The sequence below is a fragment of the Anomalospiza imberbis genome, chromosome 17, assembly GCF_031753505.1.
Source record: "Anomalospiza imberbis isolate Cuckoo-Finch-1a 21T00152 chromosome 17, ASM3175350v1, whole genome shotgun sequence".
Taxonomy (NCBI): Eukaryota; Metazoa; Chordata; class Aves; order Passeriformes; family Viduidae; genus Anomalospiza; species Anomalospiza imberbis.
This window is the reverse complement of record NC_089697.1, coordinates 8,424,911-8,440,324: the sequence shown is the minus strand read 5'-3', so window position 1 is coordinate 8,440,324 and position 15,414 is coordinate 8,424,911. Positions and strand designations below refer to the sequence as shown.

The following is a 15,414-nucleotide window of genomic DNA, read 5'->3' as shown; positions in this document are numbered from 1 at the left end:
AGCCAGGAGCTGTTCAGGCTGTGCACAAAGAGCTGCAGCCCTGTTCCTGCCAGGAGAGCATCTGAGGGGTGTCTGAGCCTGCACCCTGTCAGACAGGACAAATCACTGGGCCGCCACTCACTCTGCAGCCACAGCATAGCCTCACTTGCCTCCTCCTCCTCCTCCTCCTGGTTCACATCCTGCCTCTCTGGGGAGATCAACCCACGCTCTCAAGGGGATAAAGTGGAAATTATCATCAAGACAGCACATGAGCCTTGCCCTTCTGCCTCTTTATGGCCAGTTGAAACACACAGGAGCTGTGAGGGGCCTTGTGGAAGCACCAACACAACTTGTGCTACTGCCAAGCACACGAGTGGCTCTCTAAAAGGCACCACTTTGTCCCTCCTCACCTAATGGCATTCTCCCTAAATCCAGCCATTCTACGAGTCCAGTGTACCTATCATGGTTTCTGCTGTGGTTTGCATTTGCTTTACAAATGCTTGTCAATTGTAAATACAGTTAAACGTTTATTACTCAAGGGAGGTTAGTCAGAAATAGGGGAGGTGGAAGGAGGTAAGAAATGACAAAAATAGCCCCCATGTCCTTAGTTTGGAAACAATTAGGGACTTTGAGGCTCTCCAGCAAAAGCATTCAGGGAGCTGCTCCTGAAAATCGCAAGCTGCATTTCACCGCAGAAATTATTGCCCTGATTGTTTACATTCCACACAAAAGGGAGATGACAGCAAAAGGGGGGGCCCTACACCCAGCCTTTTCCCAAGATAATTTGAAAAATGCTGATCTCGATTTTAATCAGCTGCAAATGCAGCACAATTCACTTATAATATCCCTGCCAGCAGGATCCTCAGTAAATTCATAACATCATTGCTTTTATATGATCACGAGCAAATTACTGAATCCTCAGGAGGAAAAGGAGAAGGGGGAGAGGGGGGAAGAACAAGAGAGAAAGAGACAAACCCCAGCATTTCGTATGCAGCCGTTACAGCCCAACCATTACATATTTTACACCGTTAATTTAACTTTTATTACATTTTCATTGTTAAAAAATAAACCAGAGCCTTATTGTGCAAAACAGCTGTCTTGGACATATTTTAATTTTTTTTTAAACATTATTATTATTTAATGGGAGCCCCAGTAGTGTTTGATCAATTAGACACCTGTGGATGCTTCCACTGTATGGGCTGGGCTGAAGGTTGAGGTGATCTGTTCAATCACATCTGCAGCAAATTACTTGAAGGATGAACAGCACCAACAACAGGGACTAAATGACTTTCTCCTCGGTGACGATGTGCAACACTCGGCTGGGTTCCAAGTGGAGCTCAGTGCAGACAGAGGAAGGATTTAGAGCCAAAGCTCCTTAACATAAACCCACACCAGGCACACCTTGCCGTGGGTGGTGGGACAAACACTGCCAGAGGATGGGGGGAGGCACCAGCCGGGGATTATTGTGCCATGTTGTTTTGCACAACTCAGAGGAGCTTCTGCTTCTGCTCCTCCTGGGTGTACTGGAAGAGGAGGGGTTGCTGTCTGGGCCATGGGATGTTAGGGAATGCCTCCTCCTGCTGCTGCTGCAGAGGCCCTCACAGCCCATCTCACATTTCCTGCACCCATGTCCATGGTTCAACCAAGACCTGTCTGGGGGTGGATGGCACCAGCTTCCTAGGAGTCAGAAAATCCAGCCCCATTTGGAGCCTGGAACCTAGAGAATCTATGGATGCCCCACACCTGGAAGTATCCAAGGCCAGACTGGATGGGTCTCTGAGAAATCTGGTCTAGTGGAAGGTGTCCCACCCCATGGCAGAGGGTTGGAATGAGATGAGATTTAAGATCCCTTCCAACCCAAACAATTAAATGATTTATTGCAACTTTATCTTCCCAGTGTTTGCATCTTTAGGGTGGACTAGAAGAAAGCCAGTCCCTGGTGAGGATGCTGGTGGGAACCCTCACTCTGCTGTGGGGTGTCCTGCCAGCCCAACCCGTGTGCCCCACAACAAAACAGCCACATAAAAACTCCTTTCTCATTGCACTGGGAAGAGATTTCTGTGCAGAGAAACCACAATGGGGAAACTGCTTGGCACATTCCTGCCCTGTCCTGCCCTGAATGGGGAAGGCACAAATGAGCAAAACCACAGCTTCCCCAGCCCCACAGGGCACGTGTCCCTAGGGAAACCATGGAGAGGGGTGACCTCCCAACTGGGGGCTCCAACCATGGTGAGAGCAAAGGTACAACAGCCAGCAGCTGCACATCACCAATTTGCTCCCTTCCCTTCCCTTCCCTTCCCTTCCCTTCCCTTCCCTTCCCTTCCCTTCCCTTCCCTTCCCTTCCCTTCCCTTCCCTTCCCTTCCCTTCCCTTCCCTTCCCTTCCCTTCCCTTCCCTTCCCTTCCCTTCCCTTCCCTTCCCTTCCCTGTGTCACTGGTTAATGGCACAGCCTTGCAACACCACCAGCAATTCAGTGTATTTCAGCCAAAAAAGGCTTTTTTCCTGCAGATTCTCGAGTAGGTTGCTTAATTTTTAATAAACTCTGCAAACTCCTGCTAATTATCACACGGCTCATTTAACTGGGAGGCTTTCCTTCCTGTAGACTGAGTAGGAAGAACAGAGCAGATGGCTCAAATATCATCTTTTTCTGAAAGGTCCTTCCCCCCCAGCAGGTGCATCCCAGCTTCCCACGGCCCCCGCAGGGTTCTTCCACCCCCACTGGGTCCTGCTTTGGCTCAGCCTCTGCTCCGGGCCAAAACCTAGGCACATGAAGATATCCACCTCTGCTCCTCTGTGAGGGCAAGACCTGCCCTGGGAGTGAAATATTTTTTTAAAAAAGATCCATTTGGAGGCAGTCTGCTGAGGCAAAGGGGTTTGGATAGATATGCCAGCACTCATGGGCAACCAGAAACCCTTGGAATTTCTTGATAATCTTTTCCATGTTTCTTTTTACCCCCTTCCACCTGCACTTGCTGGGTGAGTGTACAGGCTTTAGAAAGGCTGGAGATGCTCTGAGGTAACAAAAAAAAAAAAAAAAAAAAAAAAAAAAAAAAAAAATTTAGGGTCCTGGAGTCAGTGCTGCCTTTCATGTCCTGTAGCTGTGTAAGGAGATACAGATCCCAGACCCCACATGCTGAGCCTGTGATGTTCAGACTTGCTAAAAGTCAGGACAAATGGATTTCACAGCGCATGAAAACTCCTGAGGTGGACTAAGCAATTTCAAATCTCTATTCCCCACAGGAATAAACCCCCTGGGATATTTTGAAAACTTCAGCCTGAGGCAGCAGAGAGAGGTTTTTTTTCAGTTAACTTCAAATTAACTGAAATATTCTGCTCTGGCAAAGACTCCACAAAACACAGTTTATTCAGGGTTACCAGATCCTGACCCAGCTCAGTGCTGGGTAGGTTCTACTTCTGCTGTACTCCTGGCAGTTAAGCCAGTCCATCAGCCCTTGCCTGCCTATTGCTTCCCAAAAACCTGCTATGTTTGACTTGACTGTGGGGCTTTACCCTCATTTACAACACCGGTGTGGTTTTCCAGGAATTATATAAAGTACAGCTAGCAGAGAAACTGTTTGTGCCCTACCAACCTACCTTTCACATCTGCAAGAAAACTGCACCATTACCTCCCCACCACCCAATTTTTCCATCAAATATCAAAATTGCAACACCAAAACACAGCAAAGAGCTTTGGTAGAGGATGCTCAAAGCAGCACGAGCGAGGGGGGATGTGGGGTAGGTGCTGAGTGATCGCCCACATAAATCTGTGTGAGGCAAAGTGGATGGAGTGAGCATCTCTGCTCAGGAGTTATTTCCAGACTTACTTCATCAGCTCTGGGTCCTCTTTATCATCCTTTGTCGGGGTGATCTTGATCCCACTTTTCTTGGCACGAGGGCAGCCTGACAGACTGTGGTTAAAAAGAGAAGAAAGGCCTGTCTCACTGGCAGAATCTCTGCATTTGCTATTCCCCCGCTTCAGTCATCTTTCCCTTGAATTTGGCACAGTGTTTTTGATCTCTCTCGTTTTGCAGCTTCACATCACGAGGAGAAGTCAGAAGGAAAAAAAATAGTAAAAAATTGAGGGAGATGGACAGTAATTAATGGTGTCTAGATAAGAAGATATCTGCTAACAGCCTGCAATGTTTAATGGAATTGTTGAAACAGAAGGCTCAGATCTGTGCTATTAATGTTCTAAAGTGATAATAGAAGTCATAAATAGGTAGCAATATTAACAGGAACATTGCATCAGCTAAAATCTGACCCTTTGTCTTTTATTCTGTTGAAAGGAGCTTCTAATCAGATTCTGAAAACATCAGGAAAAAAAAAAAAAGAAAGATTAAAGAGATGAAAATAGGCTTCACTTGTCAGTAACATTAATGTTTTATTCAGAACTTTACAACTCTGCCCACTGCAGGGAAAAAAAAAAAAAAGCAACACAGAAAGAGGCAAGAGAGAAAATAATTTAAGGGAGATCTTACCTTCTATGTGATGCATAATTTCCTGTTATGTGACCAGAGCCATCACAACCAGGAGTAGGGCACCTGCAGAGGCAAGGGAGGCTTGGATTAGCCTGGGGACATGAGCAGGGGATTGACACTCTGTGACAGCTCTTCTCAAAGAGAAATCTGGGCACTGTCAGCACGAGCAGGTTTTTCTTTCCTGCCCCTTCCCCCTCTGTAAGGACAAGATTTGGTCTGTAATATCCGTGGTACTGAAGTCAATGCATCACTGCATGATGTGACATTGGAGAGGAACATCTGTGGGATGTTGGGAGCACAGTGAGGAGCTGCTCTCTATGAGAAGGCACAGGTCCCAGACTGTGTCCCCACCCTCGTGAAGGGGACAGCTCAGGAGCTAAAAATGAGCTAAAATGCTCCTCCAGGACAATGTTTGCCATCTTGAAGAAGGCATAAGGAGACAGCAAGGGCCATCCAGGGCCAGCAGGATGGACCCAAGCAGTGACCAGAATCCAGAAAAAGAGCTGACAGCTCTGGACAGCAGGGCCACCATGGCCACCACCAGCAGAAGGTTTTGGCTCGGGTCTGGGTGACTTGGGAAGCCTTCAGTGAGGGCAAGTGGGCAGCCCATGGCAGGAGGGTCCTCAGAGTGCAAAACTGGCCAATGATTCTGATGGAAAATGATGGAGAAACAGGAGGAAAAAGGTTAGGTTAGCCCTAGGTCCCCTCCTTCCACCACACCATGGGCAGGGGACAGGGAGTCAGCCTGTGAGGGGCCTCGGGCTGAGGACCACCAGGTCACCACACACGGTGCCCCAGCAGCTTTTGGTGCAGGCTCTCCCCTCAGTCCTCAGCCGCTGCCTTGCACAGCGACCTTTGGAGGCGCCTCCGCGGCCCTGAGCTTCCAGGTGAGCGCCCAGAGCTCTCCAGCAAAGGCTGGAGATCGCTGCTGTGACCACCCAGACCGCACGAAGGCCGGCCGGGGCACGCAGAGCACGGCCCGAGGTAAGCACCGCATCAGGGGCCCAGAGCCGGGACGGTGAGCGGAGGTAAAGGAGCACCGCACAAAGATCTGCTCCCAGGGCTGTAGGGTGACGCGGCGGACATAAAAGTTGTCATGGGGACAAGGAAGAGAGGCGAGGAGTGTTTGCAGAGGATGTGCACGCCGGCCTGCCAATTAGCCAGGGCTTTTTGAGTCAAGTGATTAAGGCCGGGGGAGGGGATGTGCGGAGGAAATCCGCGGTGCTGCCGCTGGAGCAGGGGGAGATGCTCGCTGCTCCTTCTGAGCAAAGCTCAGGGCACATCCAGGAGCTTGCAGAGCACCCGTTCTCCTCGAGGGAAGGGTTTTTGGTGTCCCCACTTTCTCCAGCCCTGTTTTTAAAGCCACCGGTGCCTGGTTTGGGTGGCTGGTTGGTATCCGCAGCAGGGCGGGGTTGGTGTCTCCAGGACATGCCAGTGAAATTATGGTGATGCACGGGCAGCCCCTGAGGTCAGGGCCCTTGGGAAAGGCAGAATGCTTTCCCTAAAGCTGGACAGGGCTCTGAGCAGCCTGATGTAGCTGAAGATGTCCCTGCTCACTGCAGGGGGTTTGGCCTTTAAGGTCCCTTCCAACCCAAACTATTCTGTGATTCTGCACTGCTGCTCTGCCCTCTGAGAGTCAGTGGAGCAATGGTTTCCAGAGGTGACTTTAGTTTGGCATCTTGGAGAACAGCTTTTTAAAAAAAAAGTCTTTCTGTTCAAAAAATTCCAAAATTCTCCTCTTTGCAGCAGCTCTGAGGGAGACTTTGGTGTTTGCAGGTCACTGAATAATCTTCATTGGCAAAAAAAATTGGCACCTCACCTCGGGTAAGAGAGCAGGGACATGGCCTGGTCCTAGAGAGGTAACAGGGAGGCTCAGAGCCAGGAAAACATAAGTGCACATGGGGCTGGTGCAATAAGGGCAGGACACATCCAGCAGGACCTCAATGAGGGTGCAAATTCTTCAGCTGGTTTAGAAATTACAGGTTTGGGAGATGATTGTGATATTTCCCAGCTCTACACTGTTGTAGTAGAAAGCAAAACTATTTCTCTGTTGTTCTAGCTTCAGGGCGGGAGGAAATTATGAAAACACTAGCAGCAAACTCTTTTTTCCTTTCAGGACTTTTAAAGAGGAGAGAGAAGTAATTTGACTTTTATTTTTAATTATCTGGAGACAAATCATACCAATAGAGACCTTTTATTGCATGTTCCAGCCTGGAGCTGTTTTTTTATATCAGGGATATTAACCCCTGAAATAGAATTTATAATAGAAACACTGACATGGTCTTATCTGGAGTTCTGAAAAGCTATGACTGTGCAATCTATAATATCTCAAAATCCCTTCCTCCCTCCTCTGCTCCCATCCTCACCAGGATATAGAAAAAAAGAGGTATTTGAGGAAATAATATTATAAAGCTTTTTTTTTTTTAGGCCAGAAGTCTCCTTTTTTACAAAGTATTTTGATAAAAAGCACTGACATTGGATGGCAGAGGGGAACACAGGATGCTGTGCAGCAAGGCTGGACACAATGCTCAGTCTCAGGGATGAGCCCATTTGCCTTTTGTCTGGCCCTTACTGGGAATGGCCACTGCCCCTGAGAGCTTTTAATATCTTTAACACTAATTGTCTGATGATCACTTAGCTGTTCTTTCAAACTGCTGGAGAAACACCAGTTCAGCAAAGCTCTTTGAAGAGGTCCTTTCAAAATGTGTATGGTCTACAGTGCGTGATTAAGTGTGCTTAGCACTAATCACAGCAGTCCTTACCATCCACCAGCAAATTCTATTAATATCAGCTAATCCTGCCACTTTGTCCACCTCTGTGATAAGGAGCAGGTGGTTAACTAACACTTTTCCTGGCACCAGCCCCACACTGGTGGTAGGGCACAGAGAAGTCCAGGAGCCACCACAGAGAGATTTGGGACTTTTCCAATGGCCTTAGGGACCAGAGGGGCTGCCACTGGCTCATCTATGGCTCCAGAAATCCCTGATTGCTCACAGGGAACAGCACTTTTGGGTTTTTTCTTGATGACCCTGTGCAATGTAAAGCCCTTCATGAGGCTTTACTCTCAGTGGAGGCTCCTCACTTAGCTCAGTGTCTAAATGATCCAAAAACTGGATTAAGCAAGGCTGGGAACCTAGAGGAGACTCAGCCTGCACGGATAGGCTGGGGTCATGAAAGAGATGATGAAAAAAAATTCTCAATGGACTTTACACCAGAGATGCAGATTGGGTGGAGAGGGTTGGGGTCTCCCCAGTGTACCCAACTAAATACAATTTCACCTTGTTTTAGGGAAGCCAACCTAAGAGAGTGTTTGGGAAACCCATCTGTGAAGAATAAGCTCCTACTGAAAAGGAGGTGTTTGGAGAAGGCATCAGCAAAGTTGAATATGGGATTCAGAGGAAGATACCTGAATGAAAATGTCAAAACCAGGTTCCTCCCTTCAAAAACAGCAATGGGAATGGGGAAGTTTGGATTTTTGTGAGCCCTCGACCACCGGCTCAGGGTCTGGCCTCACCAAGCATTTGCTCACTCCCTCTTGCATTCCCTCACAAAGCATGGAAATTAAGAGGAACCTCTCTCACTACATCCCAAACAGCCCCTAAAAAGTAGCATAAAAATAGCACCCCAGATTCTCCAAAAGAGTTGGCTTTGCTGTGTGCTGGCGGTGAGCTCCCAGCTGTGTCTCTACCCAAAAATAAATCCAGGCTTTGGAATATTTGAGATGGACAAAAATGTTAAATGAAAAGTGTTATGGCCCAAACTAGGCAACAAGAGCTTAGAAAAGATGCCAAGTGAAAAAGAAAATAACATGTCTACAATGCCCAGAGGAAACCTGCCAGGCATCCAGGTTATTTCCAATCATTGCAATCAGCCCCCTCCCCAAAATTATCCTTCCTCCACACCATTGCCTCTTCAACACAGCAGCTGGAAGCTGGACTTCACCACAGCTCCTTGCAGGCAGGTTTTGATCAGCTCTTTGAAAGGAGAAGGGAGGGGATGGAAAAGCAAAAGCAGAGCAAGAGGTGTGGGGGCAGGAAGAGAGAAAAAAAGGGTGGAAATAAAGAAAAAAAAGGGAGTTCCAAGTTGAGCGCAAACATACTTGAGGTCAGCAGAGTGGGCAGCCATGAGGTTTCTGAGGCTCTTGTCAGCAAGAGGACAACCAGAAAGGCTGAAAGAGAAGAGATGGAATATCTGGATAAGCAAAAAAAAAAAAAAAGAAAAAAGAAAAAGAAAAAGGGCTGGGGAATGGGGAGGGAGAGGGGCAACAGAAGGGGGGAGGAAACAGAACCAAACTATCCACATGGTCACAAACTATACCAAAAGAAAAAAAAAGTTGTTTTCAAAGTTCAAACCACATAAAAAATGTCGACCCACCTGCGGTGAGAGGCATAGTTCCCCGTTATGTGTCCACTGCCATCACAGCCTGGGGTTGGGCAACTGGGCAACAACAACAACAAAGAGCATAAGTGTGGGAAAAGAATGGATTCCCCAAGACCCATGGGTGGGCAGAGACAGCAGAGCCCCCTCAGGGTCTGTCTGGGTCATCTTAGTCCAGCCCTGCTGCCAGACCCCTGACACCAGTCCCATCCATCAGATCTTGTTGTTTGTTTCTATGTTTGCATGGATATAAACCAGCTGTTCCCCTTTCAGCTCCCCTTCCTCCCTTTTTACTTTTAAAAGATAATAAGGATCCTAAAAACATATTTAGAAAAGAAAAAACTGAGAAAAAATTGTGGCAAAGGCAAAGAAAGTGTTTAAAAGCCTTAGTTGATGGGAGGGCTTGGTGGCAGTGGGGGACTGACATAGCCTGATGGGTGGCACGGCCTGACAGATGTTGCCACCCCTGGCTGCTGCTGCCAGGTTGGATCATTCCTGCTGTGCTGAAGCTCTGGCTGCAGGAATCATCTCGTTTAGATTTCAGATCTGAATAAGGTGCTTCAGATTTCAGCTTTCTGAAACATTTTTTTTTTTCCCCCACCCCTTACAGCTGTGAAGAAGGGACTGTTTGTTGCTGGAAGGGAATGACAGTAATCTCTGGCTGTGCCTGGGGGTGATGGGCAGATACAGGTGAGGGGCACCTGCCTGGAAGTGGCACAAGAACAAGACACAGAGCATCAGACACAGCGGGTGAGTCTGCTCTTGAGTTAACTACAGCTAATTCATTACAGCCCCTGGGCCAGAGAGGAACAGGGATATTAAATGGAGAGGGAAGGCTCAGGGCTGCCCATGACACCATTTATTTATTCCAGAGCAGTTTGCATTTAGGATATTTCTCTACCATCACAATAAAATTAAAGCACAGGAGAACTTCAGGGCTCTACCTCAGAAACTGCTGTTCACATCACTGGTGGGTTTTGAAAAACCCTTTAGAGCTGATCTGAGCTTTGCTCATTTAGGGAAGATGATGCTGCTGCTCTGCCCCCACAGATCTCCTTCCTGCCTGGCTGCTCCCTCAGCCTTCTGCCTGCAGATAATGAGCGAGTTGGATGAGATCAGCAAAAGGGTGCCCACCAACTCCCTGTGTGATGTGTGGGAGGGCCAGATGCACAGGAAAGATGCCAGGAACAGCTGGGATGCCTGGGAGGGGAAATCTCCCCATCACAACCTCCAGGCTGATCCTGACAGGCTCTTAGATCAGAGCCAGGTCCAAGCTGCCATGTTTGGCTCAAACCCTTAAACATTAGCCATTCCTGTGGGAATCAGTGTGGATGCAGAGCCATATTCCATCCAATAGGGCAATTCTGGGTCTGTGCTTCCACCGTCACGATGGACAGACAGATGTGAGCTGGGTCAAGATCTCTCTCCAATGTAAAATGCAACACAATAGCAAACTTGCTGCAGCCTAAGGTCACACTTTGTGTTCCTGCAGTATCACAGTGCTGTGTCCCATTGCTCTAAGCCAAGAGATTCTATCTTCTCAATGAGACATCTTGTGTTCAACACCCTCTTCAAGAAGGTGCTGAGTTCCCTTGGGTGCCCTTGGCTCCACAACATCAGCAAGTGTTCCAAAACAGGGGATTAGGACATTGGGTAGATGCCATCACTGTGCCAGAAACACTCTTGCAGGAAAATACCAGGAAAAACTGGCTCTGAAAGGAGTTTCCCAGAACCCTGTCCATGAATACGGACCATGAAGCTCTCAGGTTCCCTTCATCACTGCAAAGTAATGCAGGAACACATTTTGCCTCGTTGATCAACAGTTGCAGGAGAATGAGTAAGATCAATCACAGCAGGAAAGGGAGCTACATTCCTTATTTTGAAATGTATTTACTATTTTTTTTCGAACCATCCTGGCTAAGTACATATTAATAGATTTTGGTGGAAAAGACAAGACAGGACTTACGTGAGCAGCTCTTTCTTGATGTCCTTGGAGAGGAATTTCAGCTTGAAGTTGGTTAAAGTAACTTCACCTGGGTATTTTCTCTCTTCAAAGTTCTCCTCTGACACTTCTTGCTCATCAGCTTCCGAGGAGGCGAAAGAGTGAGCAGCAGGCTCTGACTGCAAGAAAAGGGGCAGAGATGTGGTGTGGTCATTGCTGCTGAGCTGTAGTGGGAAAGAATCCCAAGTTCATCACAGCTAAGGGTTAGTGCAGCATTGCCAGCACTCCTGAGCCCCCTGCAAGCACCTCACAGCACCCAGCCTGGAGATCCAACAGCCTGTAATTTCCTGGGGTTTTAGGAGAATTGTGTTAACCACGTCTGTAAAGGGATTTACACGTGGCTTTCCCAAGGTCTTGAAGGAATGAAGATCAGTTCAACCCCCTCACACTCTTCCTCAGCAGCCTCCCCATGGGTGGAGAGGCAGGTAATGCTCTCAGAGCCAGGACCCCCACCCCAGCTCTGAGTCATGGCTGGATTCCCCACCTGCAGGATTAATGTCAGTGACAAGCAGGGCTGTAGCTGCTAATGGCAGATATAAATCATCCTGAAAAACACCACCAGAAGCAGCACTGCTGCAAGGGAGCTGAGAGGATTTACCATGAAGAAAACACTGCAGACCCAGGACAAGTAAAATGGTGGGTTCTTCCTTTGCAAGGGAATCGCAACAGATCCAAGAGCAGTTGCTTCCTGCCTGGTTGATATATAACACTGACAAAGCCAGGAGTATTTCTGTCCTTGGCTCAGTGTACAAACTGGGGATTCTGGGAAAAACAGGACAACTGTGCAGACAAACATGGCATTCAGTGTCCCCTGAGATGTTATTCAAGCATCAAGAGGCGCTGCTCACCTCCTCTGGTTCCTCTTCCCGCTGACGGTTTGGTTTAGTGTAGTCAATGGGCCCATCCCATTCATCCTGCCGGGAGGTCTGGCTGGACTGGGGGGAGGTCATGGTGCTGCTCGTGGCACTGGTGCTGTTTTGGCGCTGGGACACATCTGGGGACTTCATGCTGGGGCTACTGCTGCAGCTGCTGCTGCTGGGGAAGGTGCTCTCCCGTTTGCGGTGTTTGTTCATACTCAAGTCCAGAGTTCCATTTTCATCCACCTCAATGTCCATGGACTGAAAGGTTTGAAACACAACCAATGTTAGCAGCTGCCAGGAAGTCCCCATGGGGATCTTGCCCCTATTTGTCTTTTGCAGTGCAGTGGGCAGGTATTCATGTCCCAGCCTCTCCACGGTCAGGTAGGAGAAACTGAATAAAAAGCGTTGCTCTTTCCTAAATATTTCAGGAACATGTCATGCAAAGGCACCCCTCTACTACCAGCAGGGTGGCATTTTGACTCAGTTGATTGAATGAAGGCATCTAGTGCCACTTAGGATGCCTCATGGTATCCAAAACATTTGCTCTAGGTTGGGAGTGCTCTTTGGGACTTTGGGAAAACCTGTGTTCCTCTGAAAAGCAGTTGGAGATCAGACAGGGCACAACTGGGGAGCTTCAAATGGCATCAGATACAGGTCAGGAAACAACTGAAACCAGCTCTGAGAATCATGAAATTACAGAATTGTTTGGGTTGGAAAAGCCCTCTGAAGACCATCAAATCCAAACATTCACCCAGCACTGCCAAGCCCACCACTAAACCATGTTCCCAAGTGCCACATCCACATGTCCTTTAAATTCCTCCAGGGATGGTGACTCCATGACTGCCCTGGACAGCCAGTTCCAGGGCTTGACCATCATAAATCATAAATATTTCCTAATATCCAATCTCAGCCCAAGACTTGTCTTGGGATTGATGCTCATCTCACACCGGTAATTTGAACCACAAGGCATCTCCACATCACCCAAAAAGCCAATATTCCCTCTTCCAAACCCAAAGTGGGGAGCCAAAAGGGTGATTTTGGATGAGTGCCTGCATTGCCTCTATATTTAAAAAAACAAAATGAAAGGAAGGGGAAAACAAGGTGTCTCTCCCATCCTGAATTTTAAGTTTGGCCCCTGAGCAGTGGTTACTGGCCACATTCACCCACCTTGCCAGGGGCCTCTTGCTGCTTGGTGCTGAGATTCTCGGGCATCTCCCAGCAGCGGGTGGAGAGGTTGAGGATGGCGGTGGCCGCCATGTGCGCAGCCTCAGCGTCGTGGGAGTAGTCGAAGCCTGTGGAGGAAGATGAAGTGCTCTTCACGTAACTGCTTGAGGGGCTGTGGCTGGGGGAAGAGGCCTTTGGAAAAGGTTTGGCTGGAATAAAAAGAGAAGGAACAACACAAGGCTAATGTATAAGCAGCATGAGCAGCAGGGGAAGGTTATTCAGTGTGACACGGTTAATGTATGCACAGTTCCTGGGGTTATTCCCAATCCACACACTGGTTTGTTGCCTGGGACGTGCAACAGGAGCAGTAGTGGCTGCAGCCTGTGCTTGGTGTGAAAGGTTAATTCATTAACTGAGTCTGCCATAAATACCCAAAACACAAGTTCTTTTCTTCACTAGATCTGCTCCTCAGTGGAAGCAGCTAAAGGAGAAAGCTTAGAGAAGCTTCCTGACTCTTTTTTTTATTGTTCTCTCTCTGTCCATAACTTATCTGCAGGGTTGCCTTACAGTAAGATTTCTAGTAGCATGTTTGAAAATTTTAAATTTATAAAATTACATTAATGGAAAAAGCATGGTCATAAAATATGAGCTTCCAAGGATGACACTGGTGAAATATGGATTTTCTGACAGCTGACATATCATTTAAATATGCCAGAGTAACAGGATTTATTGCACAGCTGCACATAGCCACGTTGCTGCTCTGCTCCTGTATGTCACAGCAGCAGCAAAGCCAGCCTGGAGAGGCAATTTCTCTTCATAGCCTGTGAAATTAAAGTATTTCTCAGGGTGGATGCACAGTAAAACTTTCCCTAATCATAACTAATAATTCCCTAATAAAAAACTCGAAGCTGATCCCATTTAGGGGCCCTCAGTAGTTTCAGTGGGGGCAAACAGGAGATCATCTGATTTAGAACACAGATTGTATTCTGAATCAATTATCAAAATATTCAAATTCTTAATTCATTCCACCATGCTCTTTCTGAGGGAAACCATCCCCACTTTAGTGGGAGGCTCACCCAGGGAAGACTCATCAGCTTTGGCCTGATCATGGCAAAACAAAGCCAACCTCAGTTGATGCAGCCACGGAGCAAAGTGATTTCATTATTCCCATTACAAACTCATAATATAAGACACTATAAAATACTAATCTTCCCCAGCACTGCTTTCTTCCTCGTTGCGTGTGTATATAATGCATATTGACATTAATGGGAGTTACGCACACACATGCGGGGGAATATAAATCCCTCTGGATGAAGATCTCTTTAAAATAAGTTCTCAGCGAAAGGAGCAGATTTCCCTGCTATGATTGGCAATCATATTCATCCTGTCGCTTTGATTAACTCATTGGAGGCTTGCCCACATGGTTATTCTTGTGTCTGGCTGCTTGTTTTCCTGTCCGGTTTAATCCATGTCTTCGAGGTGGGGTGTGAGTATTCGCCAACCCAACCTGACAATATCCAGGATTGGGAGATGCCAATTTCAATTTCACACCGTAGGCTCAGTGATGCTTTTCCATTTCATAAGTATTTCTACCACTAATAGACTCGCAATCAGCAAATTAGTGAAATAAGCGATGAGAAAAAATAGAAAGGATTATCCTAGTGGGTCTGCTGGAATTATTTTTGTCAGTACAATTACCCTGAAAATTCTTTGCTAATATTGCAAATAACACAATCTATTCAGAGAGAGAATCACTTGTACTGGGAAACAAATTACTTTTCCATCAGCCCTAACCCAGGATGACAGTGGCAGTTGTGCTCTCTGGCCTCCATCCAATTTCATTGTCTGATCCTGTACAGATTTAGTACTGTAATAAAGAGCGCTCCCATTGTAGTGCAACAACCGGGATGCTTTCAAGTACGAGCACTTTTTAGAGAGCAGCTGCATCAGGATTAAACAGGATTGTGGAAGTGGGATTAGCCAGACAGAAAGCCCTCTTGAGGCTGCTGATTTCTACAAACTGGGCTCCTAGATATTTTCTTTTGCCCCTCAAAAAAATGTCTTGAGGTACACAATTAGTGTCAAATAACACGTTTGCAAGGGCTGTGTCCCCATGCAGTGTCCCTCTTGCCTTTGGCAGCCTGACCCCTCAGGGTTTTTTCAGCCATTTCATTTTCACCCAGAGCTATAATCAGTGCAAAGTCCTCAGAATAGAGCAGACGTGGGTGGCTACGATAGGAAAGAGCTGGAAGACAGAGGTGGGTGATCGATAGGTAGAGCTGGAGAGCAGAGCATGGCAGGGAAGACAAATGGGGGGAATGGGTCATATATAAGATGGAAGAGAAGAAAACTGTAATCCATTTAGCTAGATGAGGAAAGCCAGATCAATAGATATGAGCTGCAAAGCAATGGGGACCAACTGAGGACAACTGTGTAACTTATCCTACTTCAAGACATCACTCAGATTAATGTTCCCACCACAATTCTTCCCAAAGCCAAAGCCAAAGCGACTCTCTTCCAAACAAAGCTTTCCCAGCAGCTATGGACTCCCCTCA

General features: G+C 47.3%; 1 protein-coding gene across 7 annotated transcripts in view; it reads right to left on the bottom strand.

Annotated features, from left to right (window-relative positions):
• MYT1 (myelin transcription factor 1) overlaps positions 1–15,414 on the bottom strand; it is a 64,491-nt gene that overhangs the window by 7,132 nt on the left and 41,945 nt on the right. For 5 of the 7 annotated variants that reach the window (XM_068207874.1, XM_068207877.1, XM_068207880.1 and 2 more), the window contains 7 exons: positions 12,863–13,068; positions 11,684–11,953; positions 10,800–10,954; positions 8,831–8,893; positions 8,556–8,624; positions 4,457–4,519; positions 3,803–3,886 (listed from right to left, as the gene is read on the bottom strand). In XM_068207874.1, the coding sequence (XP_068063975.1) occupies positions 3,803–3,886; positions 4,457–4,519; positions 8,556–8,624; positions 8,831–8,893; positions 10,800–10,954; positions 11,684–11,953; positions 12,863–13,068 (910 nt within the window). The remainder of the gene's footprint in view (positions 1–3,802; positions 3,887–4,456; positions 4,520–8,555; positions 8,625–8,830; positions 8,894–10,799; positions 10,955–11,683; positions 11,954–12,862; positions 13,069–15,414) is intronic. The other 2 variants (XM_068207876.1, XM_068207875.1) reach the window with 2 other exon arrangements.